A 20,215-nucleotide genomic window follows, 5' to 3' on the forward strand; every position below is an offset into this window, starting at 1 on the left:
ATGTTAGTGTAATAGTAGCTAGTTATGTCCTTAAAGTGAGAGGTTACAGTAGAATAGTAGCTAGTTATGTCCTTATAGTGAGAGGTTACAGTGTAATAGTAGCTAGTTATGTCCTTATAGTGAGATGTTACAGTGTAATAGTAGCTAGTTATGTCCTTATAGTGAGATGTTACAGTGTAATAGTAGCTAGTTATGTCCTTTATAGTGAGATGTTACAGTGTAATAGTAGCTAGTTATGTCCTTATAGTGAGATGTTACAGTGTAATAGTAGCTAGTTATGTCCTTATAGTGAGATGTTAGTGTAATAGTAGCTAGTTATGTCCTTATAGTGAGATGTTAGTGTAATAGTAGCTAGTTATGTCCTTATAGTGAGATGTTAGTGTAATAGTAGCTAGTTATGTCCTTATAGTTAGAGGTTACAGTGTAATAGTAGCTAGTTATGTCCTTATAGTGAGATGTTAGTGTAATAGTAGCTAGTTATGTCCTTATAGTGAGAGGTTACAGTGTAATAGTAGCTAGTTGTGTCCTTATAGTGAGATGTTAGTGTAATAGTAGCTAGTTATGTCCTTATAGTGAGATGTTACAGTGTAATAGTAGCTAGTTATGTCCTTATAGTGAGATGTTACAGTGTAATAGTAGCTAGTTATGTCCTTATAGTGAGATGTTAGTGTAATAGTAGCTAGTTATGTCCTTATAGTGAGATGTTACAGTGTAATAGTAGCTAGTTATGTCCTTATAGTGAGAGGTTACAGTGTAATAGTAGCTAGTTGTGTCCTTATAGTGAGATGTTACAGTGTAATAGTAGCTAGTTATGTCCTTATAGTGAGATGTTACAGTGTAATAGTAGCTAGTTATGTCCTTATAGTGAGATGTTACAGTGTAATAGTAGCTAGTTATGTCCTTATAGTGAGAGGTTACAGTATAATAGTAGCTAGTTATGTCCATATAGTGAGATGTTACAGTGTAATAGTAGCTAGTTATGTCCTTATAGTGAGAGGTTACAGTATAATAGTAGCTAGTTATGTCCTTATAGTGAGAGGTTACAGTATAATAGTAGCTAGTTATGTCCTTATAGTGAGATGTTACAGTGTAATAGTAGCTAGTTATGTCCTTATAGTGAGAGGTTACAGTGTAATAGTAGCTAGTTGTGTCCTTATAGTGAGATGTTACAGTGTAATAGTAGCTAGTTGTGTCCTTATAGTGAGATGTTAGTGTAATAGTAGCTAGTTGTGTCTTTATAGTGAGATGTTACAGTGTAATAGTAGCTAGTTACATCCTTATAGTGAGAGGTTACAGTATAATAGTCGCTAGTTATGTCCTTATAGTGAGATGTTACAGTGTAATAGTAGCTAGTTATGTCCTTATAGTGAGAGGTTACAGTGTAATAGTAGCTAGTTGTGTCCTTATAGTGAGATGTTACAGTGTAATAGTAGCTAGTTGTGTCCTTATAGTGAGATGTTAGTGTAATAGTAGCTAGTTGTGTCTTTATAGTGAGATGTTACAGTGTAATAGTAGCTAGTTATGTCCTTATAGTGAGAGGTTACAGTGTAATAGTAGCTAGTTATGTCCTTATAGTGAGATGTTACAGTATAATAGTAGATAGTTATGTCCTTATAGTGAGATGTTACAGTGTAATAGTCGCTAGTTATGTCCTTATAGTGAGATGTTACAGTGTAATAGTAGCTAGTTATGTCCTTATAGTGAGATGTTACAGTGTAATAGTCGCTAGTTATGTCCTTATAGTGAGATGTTACAGTATAATAGTAGCTAGTTATGTCCTTATAGTGAGATGTTACAGTGTAATAGTAGCTAGTTATGTCCTTATAGTGAGATGTTACAGTGTAATAGTAGCTAGTTATGTCCTTATAGTGAGAGGTTACAGTGTAATAGTAGCTAGTTATGTCCTTATAGTGAGATGACACAGTGTAATAGTACCTAGTTATGTCCTTATAGTGAGATGTTACAGTGTAATAGTAGCTAGTTATGTCCTTATAGTGAGATGTTAGTGTAATAGTAGCTAGTTGTGTCCTTATAGTGAGATGTTACAATGTAATAGTAGCTAGTTATGTCCTTATAGTGAGAGGTTACAGTGTAATAGTAGCTAGTTATGTCCTTATAGTGAGATGTTACAGTGTAATAGTAGCTAGTTATGTCCTTATAGTGAGATGTTAGTGTAATAGTAGCTAGTTATGTCCTTATAGTGAGAGGTTACAGTGTAATAGCAGCTAGTTATGTCCTTATAGTGAGATGTTAGTGTAATAGTAGCTAGTTATGTCCTTATATTGAGAGGTTACAGTGTAATAGTAGCTAGTTATGTCCTTATAGTGAGATGTTACAGTGTAATAGTAGCTAGTTATGTCCTTATAGTGAGATGTTACAGTGTAATAGTAGCTAGTTATGTCCTTATAGTTAGATGCAGTGTAATAGTAGCTAGTTATGTCCTTATAGTGAGAGGTTACAGTGTAATAGTAGCTAGTTATGTCCTTATAGTGAGAGGTTACAGTGTAATAGCAGCTAGTTATGTCCTTATAGTGAGATGTTAGTGTAATAGTAGCTAGTTATGTCCTTATAGTGAGAGGTTACAGTGTAATAGTAGCTAGTTATGTCCTTATAGTGAGATGTTAGTGTAATAGTAGCTAGTTATGTCCTTATAGTGAGATGTTAGTGTAATAGTAGCTAGTTATGTCCTTATAGTGAGATGTTAGTGTAATAGTAGCTAGTTATGTCCTTATAGTGAGATGTTAGTGTAATAGTAGCTAGTTATGTCCTTATAGTGAGATGTTAGTGTAATAGTAGCTAGTTATGTCCTTATAGTGAGAGGTTACAGTGTAATAGTAGCTAGTTGTGTCCTTATAGTGAGATGTTACATTGTAATAGTAGCTAGTTATGTCCTTATAGTGAGATGTTAGTGTAATAGTAGCTAGTTATGTCCTTATAGTGAGATGTTACAGTGTAATAGTAGCTAGTTGTGTCCTTATAGTGAGATGTTACAGTGTAATAGTAGCTAGGTGTGTCCTTATAGTGAGATGTTAGTGTAATAGTAGCTAGTTGTGTCCTTATAGTGAGATGTTACAATGTAATAGTAGCTAGTTATGTCCTTATAGTGAGAGGTTACAGTGTAATAGTAGCTAGTTATGTCCTTATAGTGAGATGTTACAGTGTAATAGTAGCTAGTTATGTCCTTATAGTGAGATGTTACAGTGTAATAGTAGCTAGTTATGTCCTTATAGTGAGATGTTACAGTGTAATAGTAGCTAGTTATGTCCTTATAGTGAGATGTTACAGTGTAATAGTAGCTAGTTATGTCCTTATAGTGAAGGTTACAGTGTAATAGTAGCTAGTTATGTCCTTATAGTGAGATGTTACAGTGTAATAGTAGCTAGTTATGTCCTTATAGTGAGAGGTTACAGTATAATAGTAGCTAGTTATGTCCTTATAGTGAGATGTTACAGTATAATAGTAGCTAGTTATGTCCTTATAGTGAGTTGTTACATTGTAATAGTAGCTAGTTATGTCCTTATAGTGAGATATTACAGTGTAATAGTAGCTAGTTGTGTCCTTATAGTGAGAGGTTACAGTGTAATAGTAGCTAGTTATGTCCTTATAGTGAGATGTTAGTGTAATAGTAGCTAGTTATGTCCTTATAGTGAGATGTTACAGTGTAATAGTAGCTAGTTATGTCCTTATAGTGAGATGTTAGTGTAATAGTAGCTAGTTATGTCCTTATAGTGAGATGTTAGTGTAATAGTAGCTAGTTATGTCCTTATAGTGAGATGTTAGTGTAATAGTAGCTAGTTATGTCCTTATAGTGAGAGGTTACAGTGTAATAGTAGCTAGTTATGTCCTTATAGTGAGATGACACAGTGTAATAGTACCTAGTTATGTCCTTATAGTGAGATGTTACAGTGTAATAGTAGCTAGTTATGTCCTTATAGTGAGATGTTAGTGTAATAGTAGCTAGTTGTGTCCTTATAGTGAGATGTTACAATGTAATAGTAGCTAGTTATGTCCTTATAGTGAGAGGTTACAGTGTAATAGTAGCTAGTTATGTCCTTATAGTGAGATGTTACAGTGTAATAGTAGCTAGTTATGTCCTTATAGTGAGATGTTAGTGTAATAGTAGCTAGTTATGTCCTTATAGTGAGAGGTTACAGTGTAATAGCAGCTAGTTATGTCCTTATAGTGAGATGTTAGTGTAATAGTAGCTAGTTATGTCCTTATATTGAGAGGTTACAGTGTAATAGTAGCTAGTTATGTCCTTATAGTGAGATGTTACAGTGTAATAGTAGCTAGTTATGTCCTTATAGTGAGATGTTACAGTGTAATAGTAGCTAGTTATGTCCTTATAGTGAGATGCAGTGTAATAGTAGCTAGTTATGTCCTTATAGTGAGAGGTTACAGTGTAATAGTAGCTAGTTATGTCCTTATAGTGAGAGGTTACAGTGTAATAGCAGCTAGTTATGTCCTTATAGTGAGATGTTAGTGTAATAGTAGCTAGTTATGTCCTTATAGTGAGAGGTTACAGTGTAATAGTAGCTAGTTATGTCCTTATAGTGAGATGTTAGTGTAATAGTAGCTAGTTATGTCCTTATAGTGAGATGTTAGTGTAATAGTAGCTAGTTATGTCCTTATAGTGAGATGTTAGTGTAATAGTAGCTAGTTATGTCCTTATAGTGAGATGTTAGTGTAATAGTAGCTAGTTATGTCCTTATAGTGAGATGTTAGTGTAATAGTAGCTAGTTATGTCCTTATAGTGAGATGTTAGTGTAATAGTAGCTAGTTATGTCCTTATAGTGAGATGTTAGTGTAATAGTAGCTAGTTATGTCCTTATAGTGAGATGTTAGTGTAATAGTAGCTAGTTATGTCCTTATAGTGAGAGGTTACAGTGTAATAGTAGCTAGTTGTGTCCTTATAGTGAGATGTTACATTGTAATAGTAGCTAGTTATGTCCTTATAGTGAGATGTTAGTGTAATAGTAGCTAGTTATGTCCTTATAGTGAGATGTTACAGTGTAATAGTAGCTAGTTGTGTCCTTATAGTGAGATGTTACAGTGTAATAGTAGCTAGGTGTGTCCTTATAGTGAGATGTTACAGTGTAATAGTAGCTAGTTGTGTCCTTATAGTGAGATGTTACATTGTAATAGTAGCTAGTTATGTCCTTATAGTGAGATGTTAGTGTAATAGTAGCTAGTTATGTCCTTATAGTGAGATGTTACAGTATAATAGTAGCTAGTTATGTCCTTATAGTGAGATGTTACAGTGTAATAGTAGCTAGTTATGTCCTTATAGTGAGATGTTAGTGTAATAGTAGCTAGTTATGTCCTTATAGTGAGATGTTAGTGTAATAGTAGCTAGTTATGTCCTTATAGTGAGATGTTAGTGTAATAGTAGCTAGTTATGTCCTTATAGTGAGAGGTTACAGTATAATAGTAGCTAGTTATGTCTTTATAGTGAGATGTTACAGTGTAATAGTAGCTAGTTATGTCCTTATAGTGAGATGTTAGTGTAATAGTAGCTAGTTATGTCCTTATAGTGAGATGACACAGTGTAATAGTAGCTAGTTATGTCCTTATAGTGAGGTGTTACAGTGTAATAGTAGCTAGTTGTGTCCTTATAGTGAGATGTTACAGTGTAATAGTAGCTAGTTGTGTCCTTATAGTGAGATGTTACAGTATAATAGTAGCTAGTTATGTCCTTATAGTGAGAGGTTACAGTGTATTAGTAGCTAGTTGTGTCCTTATAGTGAGATGTTACAGTATAATAGTAGCTAGTTATGTCCTTATAGTGAGATGTTACAGTGTAATAGTAGCTAGTTGTGTCCTTATAGTGAGATGTTACAGTGTAATAGTAGCTAGTTATGTCCTTATAGTGAGATGTTACAGTGTATAGTAGCTAGTTATGTCCTTATAGTGAGAGGTTACAGTGTAATAGTAGCTAGTTATGTCCTTATAGTGAGATGTTACAGTGTAATAGTAGCTAGTTATGTCCTTATAGTGAGATGTTAGTGTAATAGTAGCTAGTTATGTCCTTATAGTGAGATGTTACAGTGTAATAGTAGCTAGTTATGTCCTTATAGTGAGATGTTAGTGTAATAGTAGCTAGTTATGTCCTTAAAGTGAGAGGTTACAGTAGAATAGTAGCTAGTTATGTCCTTATAGTGAGAGGTTACAGTGTAATAGTAGCTAGTTATGTCCTTATAGTGAGATGTTACAGTGTAATAGTAGCTAGTTATGTCCTTATAGTGAGATGTTACAGTGTAATAGTAGCTAGTTATGTCCTTTATAGTGAGATGTTACAGTGTAATAGTAGCTAGTTATGTCCTTATAGTGAGATGTTACAGTGTAATAGTAGCTAGTTATGTCCTTATAGTGAGATGTTAGTGTAATAGTAGCTAGTTATGTCCTTATAGTGAGATGTTAGTGTAATAGTAGCTAGTTATGTCCTTATAGTGAGATGTTAGTGTAATAGTAGCTAGTTATGTCCTTATAGTTAGAGGTTACAGTGTAATAGTAGCTAGTTATGTCCTTATAGTGAGATGTTAGTGTAATAGTAGCTAGTTATGTCCTTATAGTGAGAGGTTACAGTGTAATAGTAGCTAGTTGTGTCCTTATAGTGAGATGTTAGTGTAATAGTAGCTAGTTATGTCCTTATAGTGAGATGTTACAGTGTAATAGTAGCTAGTTATGTCCTTATAGTGAGATGTTACAGTGTAATAGTAGCTAGTTATGTCCTTATAGTGAGATGTTAGTGTAATAGTAGCTAGTTATGTCCTTATAGTGAGATGTTACAGTGTAATAGTAGCTAGTTATGTCCTTATAGTGAGAGGTTACAGTGTAATAGTAGCTAGTTGTGTCCTTATAGTGAGATGTTACAGTGTAATAGTAGCTAGTTATGTCCTTATAGTGAGATGTTACAGTGTAATAGTAGCTAGTTATGTCCTTATAGTGAGATGTTACAGTGTAATAGTAGCTAGTTATGTCCTTATAGTGAGAGGTTACAGTATAATAGTAGCTAGTTATGTCCATATAGTGAGATGTTACAGTGTAATAGTAGCTAGTTATGTCCTTATAGTGAGAGGTTACAGTATAATAGTAGCTAGTTATGTCCTTATAGTGAGAGGTTACAGTATAATAGTAGCTAGTTATGTCCTTATAGTGAGATGTTACAGTGTAATAGTAGCTAGTTATGTCCTTATAGTGAGAGGTTACAGTGTAATAGTAGCTAGTTGTGTCCTTATAGTGAGATGTTACAGTGTAATAGTAGCTAGTTGTGTCCTTATAGTGAGATGTTAGTGTAATAGTAGCTAGTTGTGTCTTTATAGTGAGATGTTACAGTGTAATAGTAGCTAGTTACATCCTTATAGTGAGAGGTTACAGTATAATAGTCGCTAGTTATGTCCTTATAGTGAGATGTTACAGTGTAATAGTAGCTAGTTATGTCCTTATAGTGAGAGGTTACAGTGTAATAGTAGCTAGTTGTGTCCTTATAGTGAGATGTTACAGTGTAATAGTAGCTAGTTGTGTCCTTATAGTGAGATGTTAGTGTAATAGTAGCTAGTTGTGTCTTTATAGTGAGATGTTACAGTGTAATAGTAGCTAGTTATGTCCTTATAGTGAGAGGTTACAGTGTAATAGTAGCTAGTTATGTCCTTATAGTGAGATGTTACAGTATAATAGTAGATAGTTATGTCCTTATAGTGAGATGTTACAGTGTAATAGTCGCTAGTTATGTCCTTATAGTGAGATGTTACAGTGTAATAGTAGCTAGTTATGTCCTTATAGTGAGATGTTACAGTGTAATAGTCGCTAGTTATGTCCTTATAGTGAGATGTTACAGTATAATAGTAGCTAGTTATGTCCTTATAGTGAGATGTTACAGTGTAATAGTAGCTAGTTATGTCCTTATAGTGAGATGTTACAGTGTAATAGTAGCTAGTTATGTCCTTATAGTGAGATGTTACAGTATAATAGCAGCTAGTTATGTCCTTATAGTGAGATGTTACAGTGTAATAGTAGCTAGTTATGTCCTTATAGTGAGATGTTACAGTGTAATAGTAGCTAGTTATGTCCTTATAGTGAGATGTTACAGTGTAATAGTAGCTAGTTATGTCCTTATAGTGAGATGTTACAGTGTAATAGTAGCTAGTTATGTCCTTATAGTGAGATGTTACAGTGTAATAGTAGCTAGTTATGTCCTTATAGTGAGATGTTACAGTGTAATAGTAGCTAGTTATGTCCTTATAGTGAGATGTTACAGTGTAATAGTAGCTAGTTATGTCCTTATAGTGAGATGTTACAGTGTAATAGTAGCTAGTTATGTCCTTATAGTGAGATGTTACAGTGTAATAGTAGCTAGTTATGTCCTTATAGTGAGATGTTACAGTGTAATAGTAGCTAGTTATGTCCTTATAGTGAGATGTTACAGTGTAATAGTAGCTAGTTATGTCCTCGCCTCTATTGTCAGGAATATGGTCCATAATAACCCACAATGGTGTCAGACTGTTACTTTCTGTTAAAGGTAGAGAAAAGTGAGTTTATCTTTGGAAAATAAAAGTGTTGGCAATAAAAACCTGCCCAGCAGAACATCCCTGATGTATGTAAGAGCGCGGCACTGATGGACGGACGGCGAGTGTGAGCTACTTACTGACACTGAGCGTTGTGTGTGAGCTACTTACTGACACTGAGCATTGTGTGTGTGAGCTACTTACTGACACTGAGCATTGTGTGTGAGCTACTTACTGACACTGAGCATTGTGTGTGAGCTACTTACTGACACTGAGCATTGTGTGATATACTTACTGACACTGAGCATTGTGTGTGTGTGATACTTTCTGACACTGAGCATTGTGTGTGATACCTACTGACACTGAGCATTGTGTGTGTGATTTTTACTGACACTGAGCATTGTGTGTGTGAGCTACTTTCTGACACTAAGCATTGTGTGTGTGATACTTACTGACACTGAGCATTGTGTGTTTGTGATATTTACTGACACTGAGCATTGTGTGTGTGTGATACTGACACTGAGCATTGTGTGTGTATGATACTTACTGACACTGAGCATTGTGTGAGCGTGTGTCATACTTACTGACACTGAGCATGGTGTGTGTGTGATTCTTACTGACACTGAGCGTTGTGTGTGTGATACTTACTGACACTGAGCATTGTGTGTGTGTCATACTTACTGACACTGAGCATTGTGTGTGCATGTGTCATGCTTACTGACACTGAGCATTGTGTGTTCGTGTGTCATACTTACTGACACTGAGCATTGTGTGTTTTCTTGTGTCATACTTACTGACACTGAGCATTGTGTTTTCGTGTGTCATACTTACTGACACTGAGCATGGTGTGTGTGTGATTCTTACTGACACTGAGCATGGTGTGTGTGTCATACTTACTGACACTGAGCATTGTGTGTGTGTCATACTTACTGACACTGAGCGTTGTGTGTGCATGTGTCATACTTACTGACACTGAGCATTGTGTGTGCGTGATACTTACTGACACTGAGCGTTGTGTGTGCGTGTGTCATACTTACTGACACTGAGCATTGTGTGTGTCATACTTACTGACACTGAGCATTGTGTGTGCGTGTGTCATACTTACTGACACTGACCATTGTGTGTGTGATACTTACTGACACTGAGCATTGTGTGTGCATGTGTCATACTTACTGACACTGACCATTGTGTGTGTGATACTTACTGACACTGAGCATTGTGTGTGTGATACTTACTGACACTGAGCATTGTGTGTGTGTGATACTTACTGACACTGAGCATTGTGTGCAGACCAGACACCCTGCCATTACAGTGGTGCTGCCATTACAGTGACAGCAGTATGATGCTGCCATTACAGTGACAGCCGTATGATGCTGCCATTACAGTGACAGCCGTATAATGATGCTGCCATTACAGGGACAGCCGTATGATGCTGCCATTACACAGGGACAGCCGAATGATGCTGCCATTACAGGGACAGCCGTATGATGCTGCCATTACAGTGACAGCCGTATGATGCTGCCATTACAGGGACAGCCGTATGATGCTGCCATTACAGGGACAGCCGTATGATGCTGCCATTACAGGGACAGCCGTATGATGCTGCCATTACAGGGACAGCCGTATGATGCTGCCATTACAGGGACAGCCGTATGATGCTGCCATTACAGGGACAGCCGTATGATGCTGCCATTACAGGGACAGCCGTATGATGCTGCCATTACAGTGACAGCCGTATGATGCTGCCATTACAGTGACAGCCGTATGATGCTGCCATTACAGGGACAGCCGTATGATGCTGCCATTACAGGGACAGCCGTATGATGCTGCCATTACAGGGACAGCCGTATGATGCTGCCATTACAGGGACAGCCGTATGATGCTGCCATTACAGGGACAGCCGTATGATGCTGCCATTACAGGGACAGCCGTATGATGCTGCCATTACAGTGACAGCCGTATGATGCTGCCATTACAGTGACAGCCGTATGAAGCTGCCATTACAGGGACAGCCGTATGAAGCTGCCATTACAGTGACAGCCGTATGATGCTGCCATTACAGGGACAGCCGTATGATGCTGCCATTACAGGGACAGCCGTATGATGCTGCCATTACAGGGACAGCCGTATGATGCTGCCATTACAGTGACAGCCGTATGAAGCTGCCATTACAGGGACAGCCGTATGAAGCTGCCATTACAGTGACAGCCGTATGATGCTGCCATTACAGGGACAGCCGTATGAAGCTGCCATTACAGGGACAGCCGTATGATGCTGCCATTACAGGGACAGCCGTATGATGCTGCCATTACAGGGACAGCCGTATGATGCTGCCATTACAGGGACAGCCGTATGATGCTGCCATTACAGGGACAGCCGTATGATGCTGCCATTACAGGGACAGCCGTATGATGCTGCCATTACAGGGACAGCCGTATGAAGCTGCCATTACAGGGACAGCCGTATGATGCTGCCATTACAGGGACAGCCGTATGATGCTGCCATTACAGGGACAGCCGTATGATGCTGCCATTACAGGGACAGCCGTATGATGCTGCCATTACAGGGACAGCCGTATGATGCTATTACAGTGACAGCCGTATGATGCTGCTATTACAGGGACAGCCGTATGATGCTGATATTACAGGGACAGCCGTATGATGCTGCTATTACAGTGACAGCCGTATGATGCTGCTATTACAGGGACAGCCGTATGAAGCTGCTATTACAGGGACAGCCGTATGATGCTGCTATTACAGTGACAGCCGTATGATGCTGCTATTGCAGGGACAGCCGTATGAAGCTGCTATTACAGGGACAGCCGTATGATGCTGCTATTACAGGGACAGCCGTATGATGCTGCTATTACAGTGACAGCCGTATGATGCTGCTATTACAGGGACAGCCGTATGAAGCTGCTATTACAGGGACAGCCGTATGATGCTGCTATTACAGGGACAGCCGTATGAAGCTGCTATTACAGGGACAGCCGTATGATGCTGCTATTACAGGGACAGCCGTATGAAGCTGCTATTACAGGGACAGCCGTATGATGCTGCTATTACAGTGACAGCCGTATGATGCTGCTATTACAGGGACAGCCGTATGAAGCTGCCATTACAGGGACAGCCGTATGATGCTGCTATTACAGGGACAGCCGTATGATGCTGCTATTACAGTGACAGCCGTATGATGCTGCTATTACAGTGACAGCCGTATGATGCTGCTATTACAGGGACAGCCGTATGAAGCTGCTATTACAGGGACAGCCGTATGATGCTGCTATTACAGGGACAGCCGTATGAAGCTGCTATTACAGGGACAGCCGTATGATGCTGCTATTACAGGGACAGCCGTATGATGCTGCTATTACAGGGACAGCCGTATGATGCTGCTATTACAGGGACAGCCGTATGATGCTGCTATTACAGTGACAGCCGTATGATGCTGCTATTACAGGGACAGCCGTATGATGCTGCTATTACAGGGACAGCCGTATGATGCTGCTATTACAGTGACAGCCGTATGATGCTGCTATTACAGGGACAGCCGTATGATGCTGCTATTACAGTGACAGCCGTATGAAGCTGCTATTACAGTGACAGCCGTATGATGCTGCTATTACAGGGACAGCCGTATGATGCTGCTATTACAGTGACAGCCGTATGATGCTGCTATTACAGGGACAGCCGTATGATGCTGCTATTACAGTGACAGCCGTATGATGCTGCTATTACAGTGACAGCCGTATGATGCTGCTATTACAGGGACAGCCGTATGATGCTGCTATTACAGTGACAGCCGTATGATGCTGCTATTACAGGGACAGCCTGATGTTTTCACTGTGGATTTTGTTGGAAAACCTGATGTAGAACATCCAGAGAAGGGACAGGATGGCGGCGACTATAAGGATCTGACAAAGAAGAAGAAGAAACAGAAAGGAAAGAAAGTCGATGACCTTAAGCAAGAACTTGAGCTGGTGAGAAATTATCTATGTGCCTTATACCCCCTGTGTCCTCCATGCCTATGTGCCTTATACCCCCTGTGCCCTCCATGCCTATGTGCCTTATTCCCCCTGTGCCCTCCATGCCTATGTGCCTTATACCCCCTGTGCCCTCCATGCCTATGTGCCTTATACCCCCTGTGCCCTCCATGCCTATGTGCCTTATACCCCCTGTGCCCTCCATGCCTATGTGCCTTATACCCCCGTGCCCTCCATGCCTATATGCCTTATACCCCCTGTGCCCTCCATGCCTATGTGCCTTATACCCGCTGTGCCCACGTACTGTGCCCCCCATGCCTATGTGCCTTGTACCCCCTGTGCACATGTACTCTGTACTGTGCCCTCCATACCTATGTCCGTTGTGGGTACTGTACCCCCTAAGCCCATGTACTCTGTAATGTAACCTCCATACCCATGTTTCTGGTACCCCCTGTGCCCATGTACTGTGTACTGTGACCTCCATGCCTATGTACCCTGTAAGTTCTGTACCCCCATGTCTATATAACCTGTACTATGCCCTCCATGCCTAGATACCCTGTGGGTTCTGTACCACCTGTGCCCATGTACTGTGCCCTTCATTCCTATGTACCCTGTAGGTTCTGTACCCTCATGTCCATGTAACCTCTACTGTACGCTCCAAGCCTACAGTATGTACCCTGCAGGTGCTGACCCCCCTGTGCCCATGTACTCTATAGTCTACCTGGTGTCTATATACCATGTGTTGTGCCCTCCATGCCCAGGTAACCCTATTGTAGCCATTAGCCTCTAGTGTATTGTGACCATGTACCCTGTAGACGTCATACCTCCTATGCCCATATGCCCTGAAACATACCCCTGGTGCCCATGAACCTTGTGTTTTCTATGCCCATCTACCCTCTAGTGTAACATGTACCCTATATACTACTGTAAGCCCTCACCCATATACCCGTTATTGTACTGTACCCTCATTACTCATGTTGTGCACATCACATTTAAAGCTTGTGCAGGAAATTGCTGCCATCTTGTGTCTTTTGTGACGCTTAGGGGTGTATTTACTAAAGTGAGAGTTTTTAGAAGTGGAGATGTTGCCCATAGCAACCAATCAGATTCTACGTAACATTTATCTAGCACCTTCTAGAAGATAATAGCTAGAATCTGATTGGTTGCTATGGGCAATAACCCCTTTGTAAAAACTCACTTTAGTAAATACAGCCCTTAGGGTCTTTGTGCATTGGGCCAATCACTTCTCTTCTCAGTAGTATAAGCACAAAAATAAAGTGATGTCAGACACCGTAATAATGACCGGTCATTGTGTAAATGTGCCTACACACACGGCGATTTTTTACATGATTTATCCGATTCCGACGCATCGTGACGACAAATCGTGTAAAATATGCCCAAATCGTGAGTTTCCACTCACGGTCACGATGCCGATGCGCGTACCCGCTGGTCATACATTGCATCTTCAGATCTGCCGTGCTGTAGGGCAGATCTCACAATCTCAGTCACGACGCACTGGAATAGTTAGGAGGCACGATGCAATGGAATAGTTAGGAGGCACGATGCAATGGAATAGTTAGGAGGCACAATGCACTGGAATAGTTAGACGACACGATGCACTGGAATAGTTAGGAGGCATGATGCAATGGAATAGTTAGGAGACACGATGCACTGTAATAGTTAGGCGGCACGATGCACTGGAATAGTTGGGAGGCACGATGCACTGGAATAGTTAGACAGCACGATGCACTGGAATAGTTAGGCGGCCCGATGCACTGGAATAGTTAGACGACACGATGCAATGGAATAGTTAGGAGGCACGATGCAATGGAATAGTTAGGAGGCATGATGCACTGGAATAGTTAGGAGGCACGTTGCAATGGAATAGTTAGGAGGCACGATGCAATAGAATAGTTAGGAGGCACGATGCACTGGAATAGTTAGGAGGCATGATGCACTGGAATAGTTAGGTGGCCCGATGCACTGGAATAGTTAGGAGGCACGATGCACTGGAATAGTTAGGAGGCACGATGCACTGGAATAGTTAGGAGGCACGATGCACTGGAATAGTTAGGAGGCGCGATGCACTGGAATAGTTAGGAGGCGCGATGCACTGGAATAGTTAGGAGGCGCGATGCACAGGAATAGTTAGGAGTCACGATGCAATGGAATAGTTAGGAGTCACGATGCACTGGAATAGTTAGGCGGCACGATGCACTGGAATAGTTGGGAGGCACGATGCACTGGAATAGTTAGACAGCACGATGCACTGGAATAGTTAGGAGGCACGATGCACTGGAATAGTTAGGCGGCCCGATGCACTGGAATAGTTAGACGACACGATGCACTGGAATAGTTAGGAGGCACGATGCACTGGAATAGTTAGGAGGCACGATGCACTGGAATAGTATAGGAGGCACAATGCACTGGAATAGTTAGGAGGCACGATGCACTGGAATAGTTAGGAGGCACGATGCACTGGAATAGTTAGGAGGCACGATGCACTGAAATAGTTAGGCGGCCCGATGCACTGGAATAGTTAGGAGGCACGATGCACTGGAATAGTTAGGCGGCCCGATGCACTGGAATAGTTAGGAGGCACGATGCACTGGAATAGTTAGGAGGCACGATGCACTGGAATAGTTAGGAGGCACGATGCAATGGAATAGTTAGGAGGCACGATGCACTGGAATAGTTAGACGACACGATGCACTGGAATAGTTAGGAGGCACGATGCACTGGAATAGTTAGGAGGCACGATGCACTGGAATAGTTAGGCGGCCCGATGCACTGGAATAGTTAGGAGGCACGATGCACTGGAATAGTTAGGAGGCACGATGCACTGGAATAGTTAGGAGGCACGATGCACTGGAATAGTTAGGAGGCACGATAGATCGTTAGTCACATTGGACAGTTTTTTAACACCAAATCGTGCCCACAACTGCCGGGGAGCTGCTGGGGAGAGTTCAGGGGGAAATCGGACACAATGTCGGATGGTGAGCACATCGCCAAGTGTGTAAGCACCTTTAGAGTAAGAATATCAGTTCATACATATAGATAGACAAACCTGTCCTGCACCGTTGCATTTCTCATTAGTCAGTGCAAAGTAACCCCTGAGGGCCATGTCTACAGGATTTACCTGTTAGAGCAGTGCTGACTTGTCCTGGCACAGTTACTTACAGACAGCTCTGCCAGGCTCAGTACAGCACCAGTAGCCGAGGATTACTGTAGATAAGGGGTGACGACGTACAGACGCATCAGCCATGCAATGTATGTATTCTGTGTATAGTAATTATAGACCATGGTATACCACGGACACTGTATTCCAGGCTGTCAATGATTGTTGTGTTTGATGGCAGGGAAAACATGACACTGTCTGATCGGGGAATCTATTATAAAGAGTAATTAGTTCTATTAACATAAAATGTATATCACAGTATAAGGTGAGGTCATCACCGTAATCTGACCTATAGGGATCACCCAACATTCCCATTCTCAGAGCCACAAACCTTGTCCGGCCTGTCTGAGGTTATTTCTGCTGTGGAATGAAGTCTCAGCCAGGGGGGTACATACTTCTCTCAGACGCAGCATTCCCTGCCCTTAGGCTGGAATGACAGAGGTTACGCCAGGTATGACAAGTCTCGTCCCCTACACAACAGGCCGCCCGCTTATTTACACTGGCCGTTCCATGGAAAGGACGCAGGAGCCCCTCATATAGAGGCCAGGGCACTACAAGATGGCATCAGATGTTAGATGGACATTATGGGCCTTTGTGTCCTGATATTTCATGTGTGCAATAAGCTCATTGTATGAGCAGTAATTGTGTCATTCACCCAAATGTCATCACTCAGAGCCAAGAACATCACCTATTCCGCAGTTATGTTCAGATACTTAAAGGTGATTCTTCATTATTACTGTTATTATCCATTATATGTGAAGTATCATCATTTTACATGGTACGAACTGAAGCACAAGGGCGGATTGGAGCCTGTACACAAGAGCTTACTATCTAAAGCGAAATGACGCTGTTCTGTTTATTACTGTGTTCATTGTCTTTGTCGCCTCTGACTTTCAGGACGATCATAAACTTGATATTGAGGAGCTGGAATCAAAATATGAAACAAGTCTTCTCAAAGTGAGTAACAATGTAGCTTTAGGGCTGATACGCTGCTATAACCCAGTGACAAGCTCTGTGTGTGGCACTGAATATACTGTACTGTATCTGCTCGTGATGTTTAGTTATTATCGTTCATTTAAATAAATGTAAGTATGAAATATATGATATGAAAGGAATTGCGTCATCCTGTCTGCGTCCAGCAGGGGGCATGTCTCTGTAATGCACAACTACCAATAGCAACCTGTGTGGCTACTGCGCAAGGTGGGTAGCAATAATTAGTATCAATACAATGTATTGTATGTACTCTCTGTTCAAATGAATAGAAGACCGGATCAATAAAATAATCTATTTAATAACAATTAATTGCACATGAACAATCACAATATTAACGCTAAATACTCCAGATGAAGTTGAATATTATTATAGCGACAAATGCAGCTAGATAAAGAACACTATATTAGACATATATAAAAAGCAGGAATGAACTTGATCTCTAAATATACAATTTAAAGTACTCTGTGCGTGGCCACGCTAGTATACATACGATCCCATGGAGATGTTCACAATTGTTGAAATAATATCCAAATAGGTATATATCTCACGGGATACAATAATGTGAATTGATGTACACCTCGAAAGTGCTGAATGATGTGCCCTTCTCATAAGGCTGTAGACACAATCCACATGCACCGCTAGTGGAAATCATGCAGGGCTTGCTGGGCGTTAAGTCCTCCAGTGACTCCTGCCCCAGGCGCGTGTTACAATGTAGCGGCTCCAGCCGCTGGATACATCCAAGGTCAGCTGATCGGCACGTCCCGCTGTGCGTGTAACGGGTAGGGCTTGCTGGGCAAGAAGTCCTCCAGCAGCTCCCTATTCCAGCACGCCTCTAGAGGAACAATACCAATTCTTAGCTGGAAATACAGCAAGTCCTGCTGGGCCAATGCTCAATATAGCGGTTGCAGTAATATTGGATCCTCCTGATAAGCACTAAGTGACTCTGGTCAACGCGTTTCGTCCTATAGCAAGTTAGGACTTTTTCAAGACTGGAGACAAACCTCCATTTGGTCTCCTTTTAAGCTTCCAGGATTGGCTTAATTGATTATTTAACTCCATGCATATGGGTTACCCTTATTTCTTCAATTAAAACTTCAAACAATAAGAACCAAAAAGAGATCAAGGCCCTCATTCAGAGCCACTCGCTAGCGGCAGTACGCTCGTTCCGAGCGATGTTCGCACATCTGCGCATGCGTACGGTTTTTAGTACGCATGCGCGAACCAGTCAGTGCAGCCGAAAATCGTTGGTACGCAATATAGCGAGGGCCTGCTATTTTGAGTGACAGAATGAGGCGTATGTGGGTGGTAACAGGGGAAGGTGCTTGAAAACGGGGAGTGGAGATCAGAACGCAGGCGTGCTTAAAGGTCAAAACGGGCGTTTTAAGGGTGTGCATAATTAATACAGCAGCGTCATTGACCACGTCACTTGGTTTTTTTTAACTCAGAACTGCTCGCAAAATAGCGGTTGAAAACACCAACCACAAGAATAGCGAGCAGTTCATACGCTGTACGATGTACTCGATTAATCTAATAAATAGCGGACATGACGTATGGTGCGTGCGGCCAGGGGGCGTTTTTATCAAAAAAACGAGCGTATGTTTTGCTCGCTCGTTCAGACTTAGAGGTGTGAACAGACTACAATTTGCGAACGGATCATTTGAATAGCCACCCCTTGTTTTTGAACGAACGACCACAAATAGCGAACGGCTCTGAATCAGGCCCCAAGTTTGCTACTAGCTAGCAGGTGGAATATTTCAGTAGATATTATTGAGCGCCGGGTATTGTAGTTTGTTACTACAAATACCAATAGCAACGCCATTTAGCAGCTGCAAGATACAATCAGCAGGTGTGTGATGCCCATGACCGGCTGCAGTACTCGCTGTACACACACCGTGCAGCTCTGGTTAATCAGTACTCAGAATTATGGGGGGAATTTTATGCTGTGATTAGGAATTCAGAAGACAAATTTATAGTTAGTATTTAAATGTTGGAGCCCAGAGATGAAAGCCAGCGACGTTTTAGAGATGGTTATCACGGTCACACCGCTGCCAGAACAACCTGTCGCACGCACAGCAGAACAATCTCTGCCCAGTTGGGTTTAGGCCGCAGTGTTCTGTACGTTTCCTTTCTGGATATATCCAGGTGGGTGGTTTAATTTTAACCACGTTTTGGCTCCTGTTCCCTCACTCTCAGCTAGGCAGCCTATTGGCATATAGCATTCTCAGGTGTGGGAGTAACTTCCTCTATTTACCCTTACAGGGTCTCACCCGTGCAAAAGCTGCAGAGATTCTGGCTCGCGATGGTCCCAACGAACTCACGCCACCCAAGGGCACCCCTGAAATCGTCAAGTTCTTCAGACAGATGATAGGTGGCTTCTCGCTGCTCCTCTGGGCTGGTGCCATCCTCTGCTGGATCGCATATGGCATCCAATATGCCCAGGACCACACCACACCCCGGGACAATGTAAGCAGCATGGGGAGCTGGGTGTCCGGTGTGGTACTTGTCTGCCAGGCTGCACTTATCCGCTAGGTGACATCAGGTTTATATTATACATGTTGTGGCTTTATAGCGCTCCATTCCCCCAATAGAATTGTGATTCCTGCCTTCTGATGTACCCCGAATGTGTCGGGTGTATACTCCCCCCGGATGGTCATAGCTTCCCCTGGGCTGACATGATGGGGTATCGGCTCCGGACCCCGCATTGCAGACCTCGGCTGTATATATAGGTTGCTATACCTAGGAAGATGAGGAGAGGGACCCGCGTTAGAAATTATTCGCTGATGCTAAAGTAATGCAGACATTGATCTGCTAGTGTCTCATGGAGGACGGGGGGCGTTATAGGCCCAAACATCCAGTAACACAAACAATATATCTCCTGGCCATCATACAATTATATTAGAAGTCTCTAGGCAAAACTGCAGCAGGGAATGCTGAGATATGTAGTTCTACAACAGCTGGGGGGAGCTGCTTATTGCCCACACCTGCTCTAGGGGAGATGTATCGAGCTTTGGAGAGAGATAAAATGGAGTCATTGCTCAAAGCAGCCAATCATCTTCTGTCATGTCAAAGACTCATCTGGAAAAATGACAGATTAATCCCTCCAAGGCTTGGCACATCCCCCCCAAGGCTTGGCACATCCTCCCCCAAGGCTTGGCACATCTTTCCCCCCCAAGGCTTGGCACATCCCCAGCCCCCAAGGCTTGGCACATCCCCAGCCCCAATGCTTGGCACACCCCCCCCAAGGCTTGGCACATCCCCCCCAAGGCTTGGCACATCCCCTACCCCCAAGGCTTGGGACATCCCCTACCCCCAAGGCTTGGGACATCTCCCCTACCCCCAAGGCTTGGGACATCTCCCCTACCCCCAAGGCTTGGGACATCTCCCCTACCCCCAAGGCTTGGGACATCTCCCCTCCCCCCCAAGGCTTGGGACATCTCCCCTCCCCCCCAAGGCTTGGGACATCTCCCCTCCCCCCCAAGGCTTGGTACATCTCCCCCCAATGAGAGACTGGAATGGACAACTGGCTGTTCTTTAGTTTCATTCTCTACATCGTCAGAT

General features: G+C 41.9%; 1 protein-coding gene across 1 annotated transcript in view; it reads left to right on the forward strand.

Annotated features, from left to right (window-relative positions):
• Nucleotides 1-20,215, forward strand: part of LOC148513467 (potassium-transporting ATPase alpha chain 2) — a 70,887-nt gene that overhangs the window by 11,648 nt on the left and 39,024 nt on the right. The window contains exons 2-4 of the mRNA XM_088481751.1: nucleotides 12,328-12,483; nucleotides 16,562-16,621; nucleotides 18,917-19,120. Of these exons, the coding sequence (XP_088337877.1) occupies nucleotides 12,328-12,483; nucleotides 16,562-16,621; nucleotides 18,917-19,120 (420 nt within the window). The remainder of the gene's footprint in view (nucleotides 1-12,327; nucleotides 12,484-16,561; nucleotides 16,622-18,916; nucleotides 19,121-20,215) is intronic.

The sequence above is a fragment of the Taudactylus pleione genome, unplaced genomic scaffold (assembly GCF_031769625.1).
Source record: "Taudactylus pleione unplaced genomic scaffold, aTauple2 ptg000278l, whole genome shotgun sequence".
NCBI lineage: Eukaryota > Metazoa > Chordata > Amphibia > Anura > Myobatrachidae > Taudactylus > Taudactylus pleione.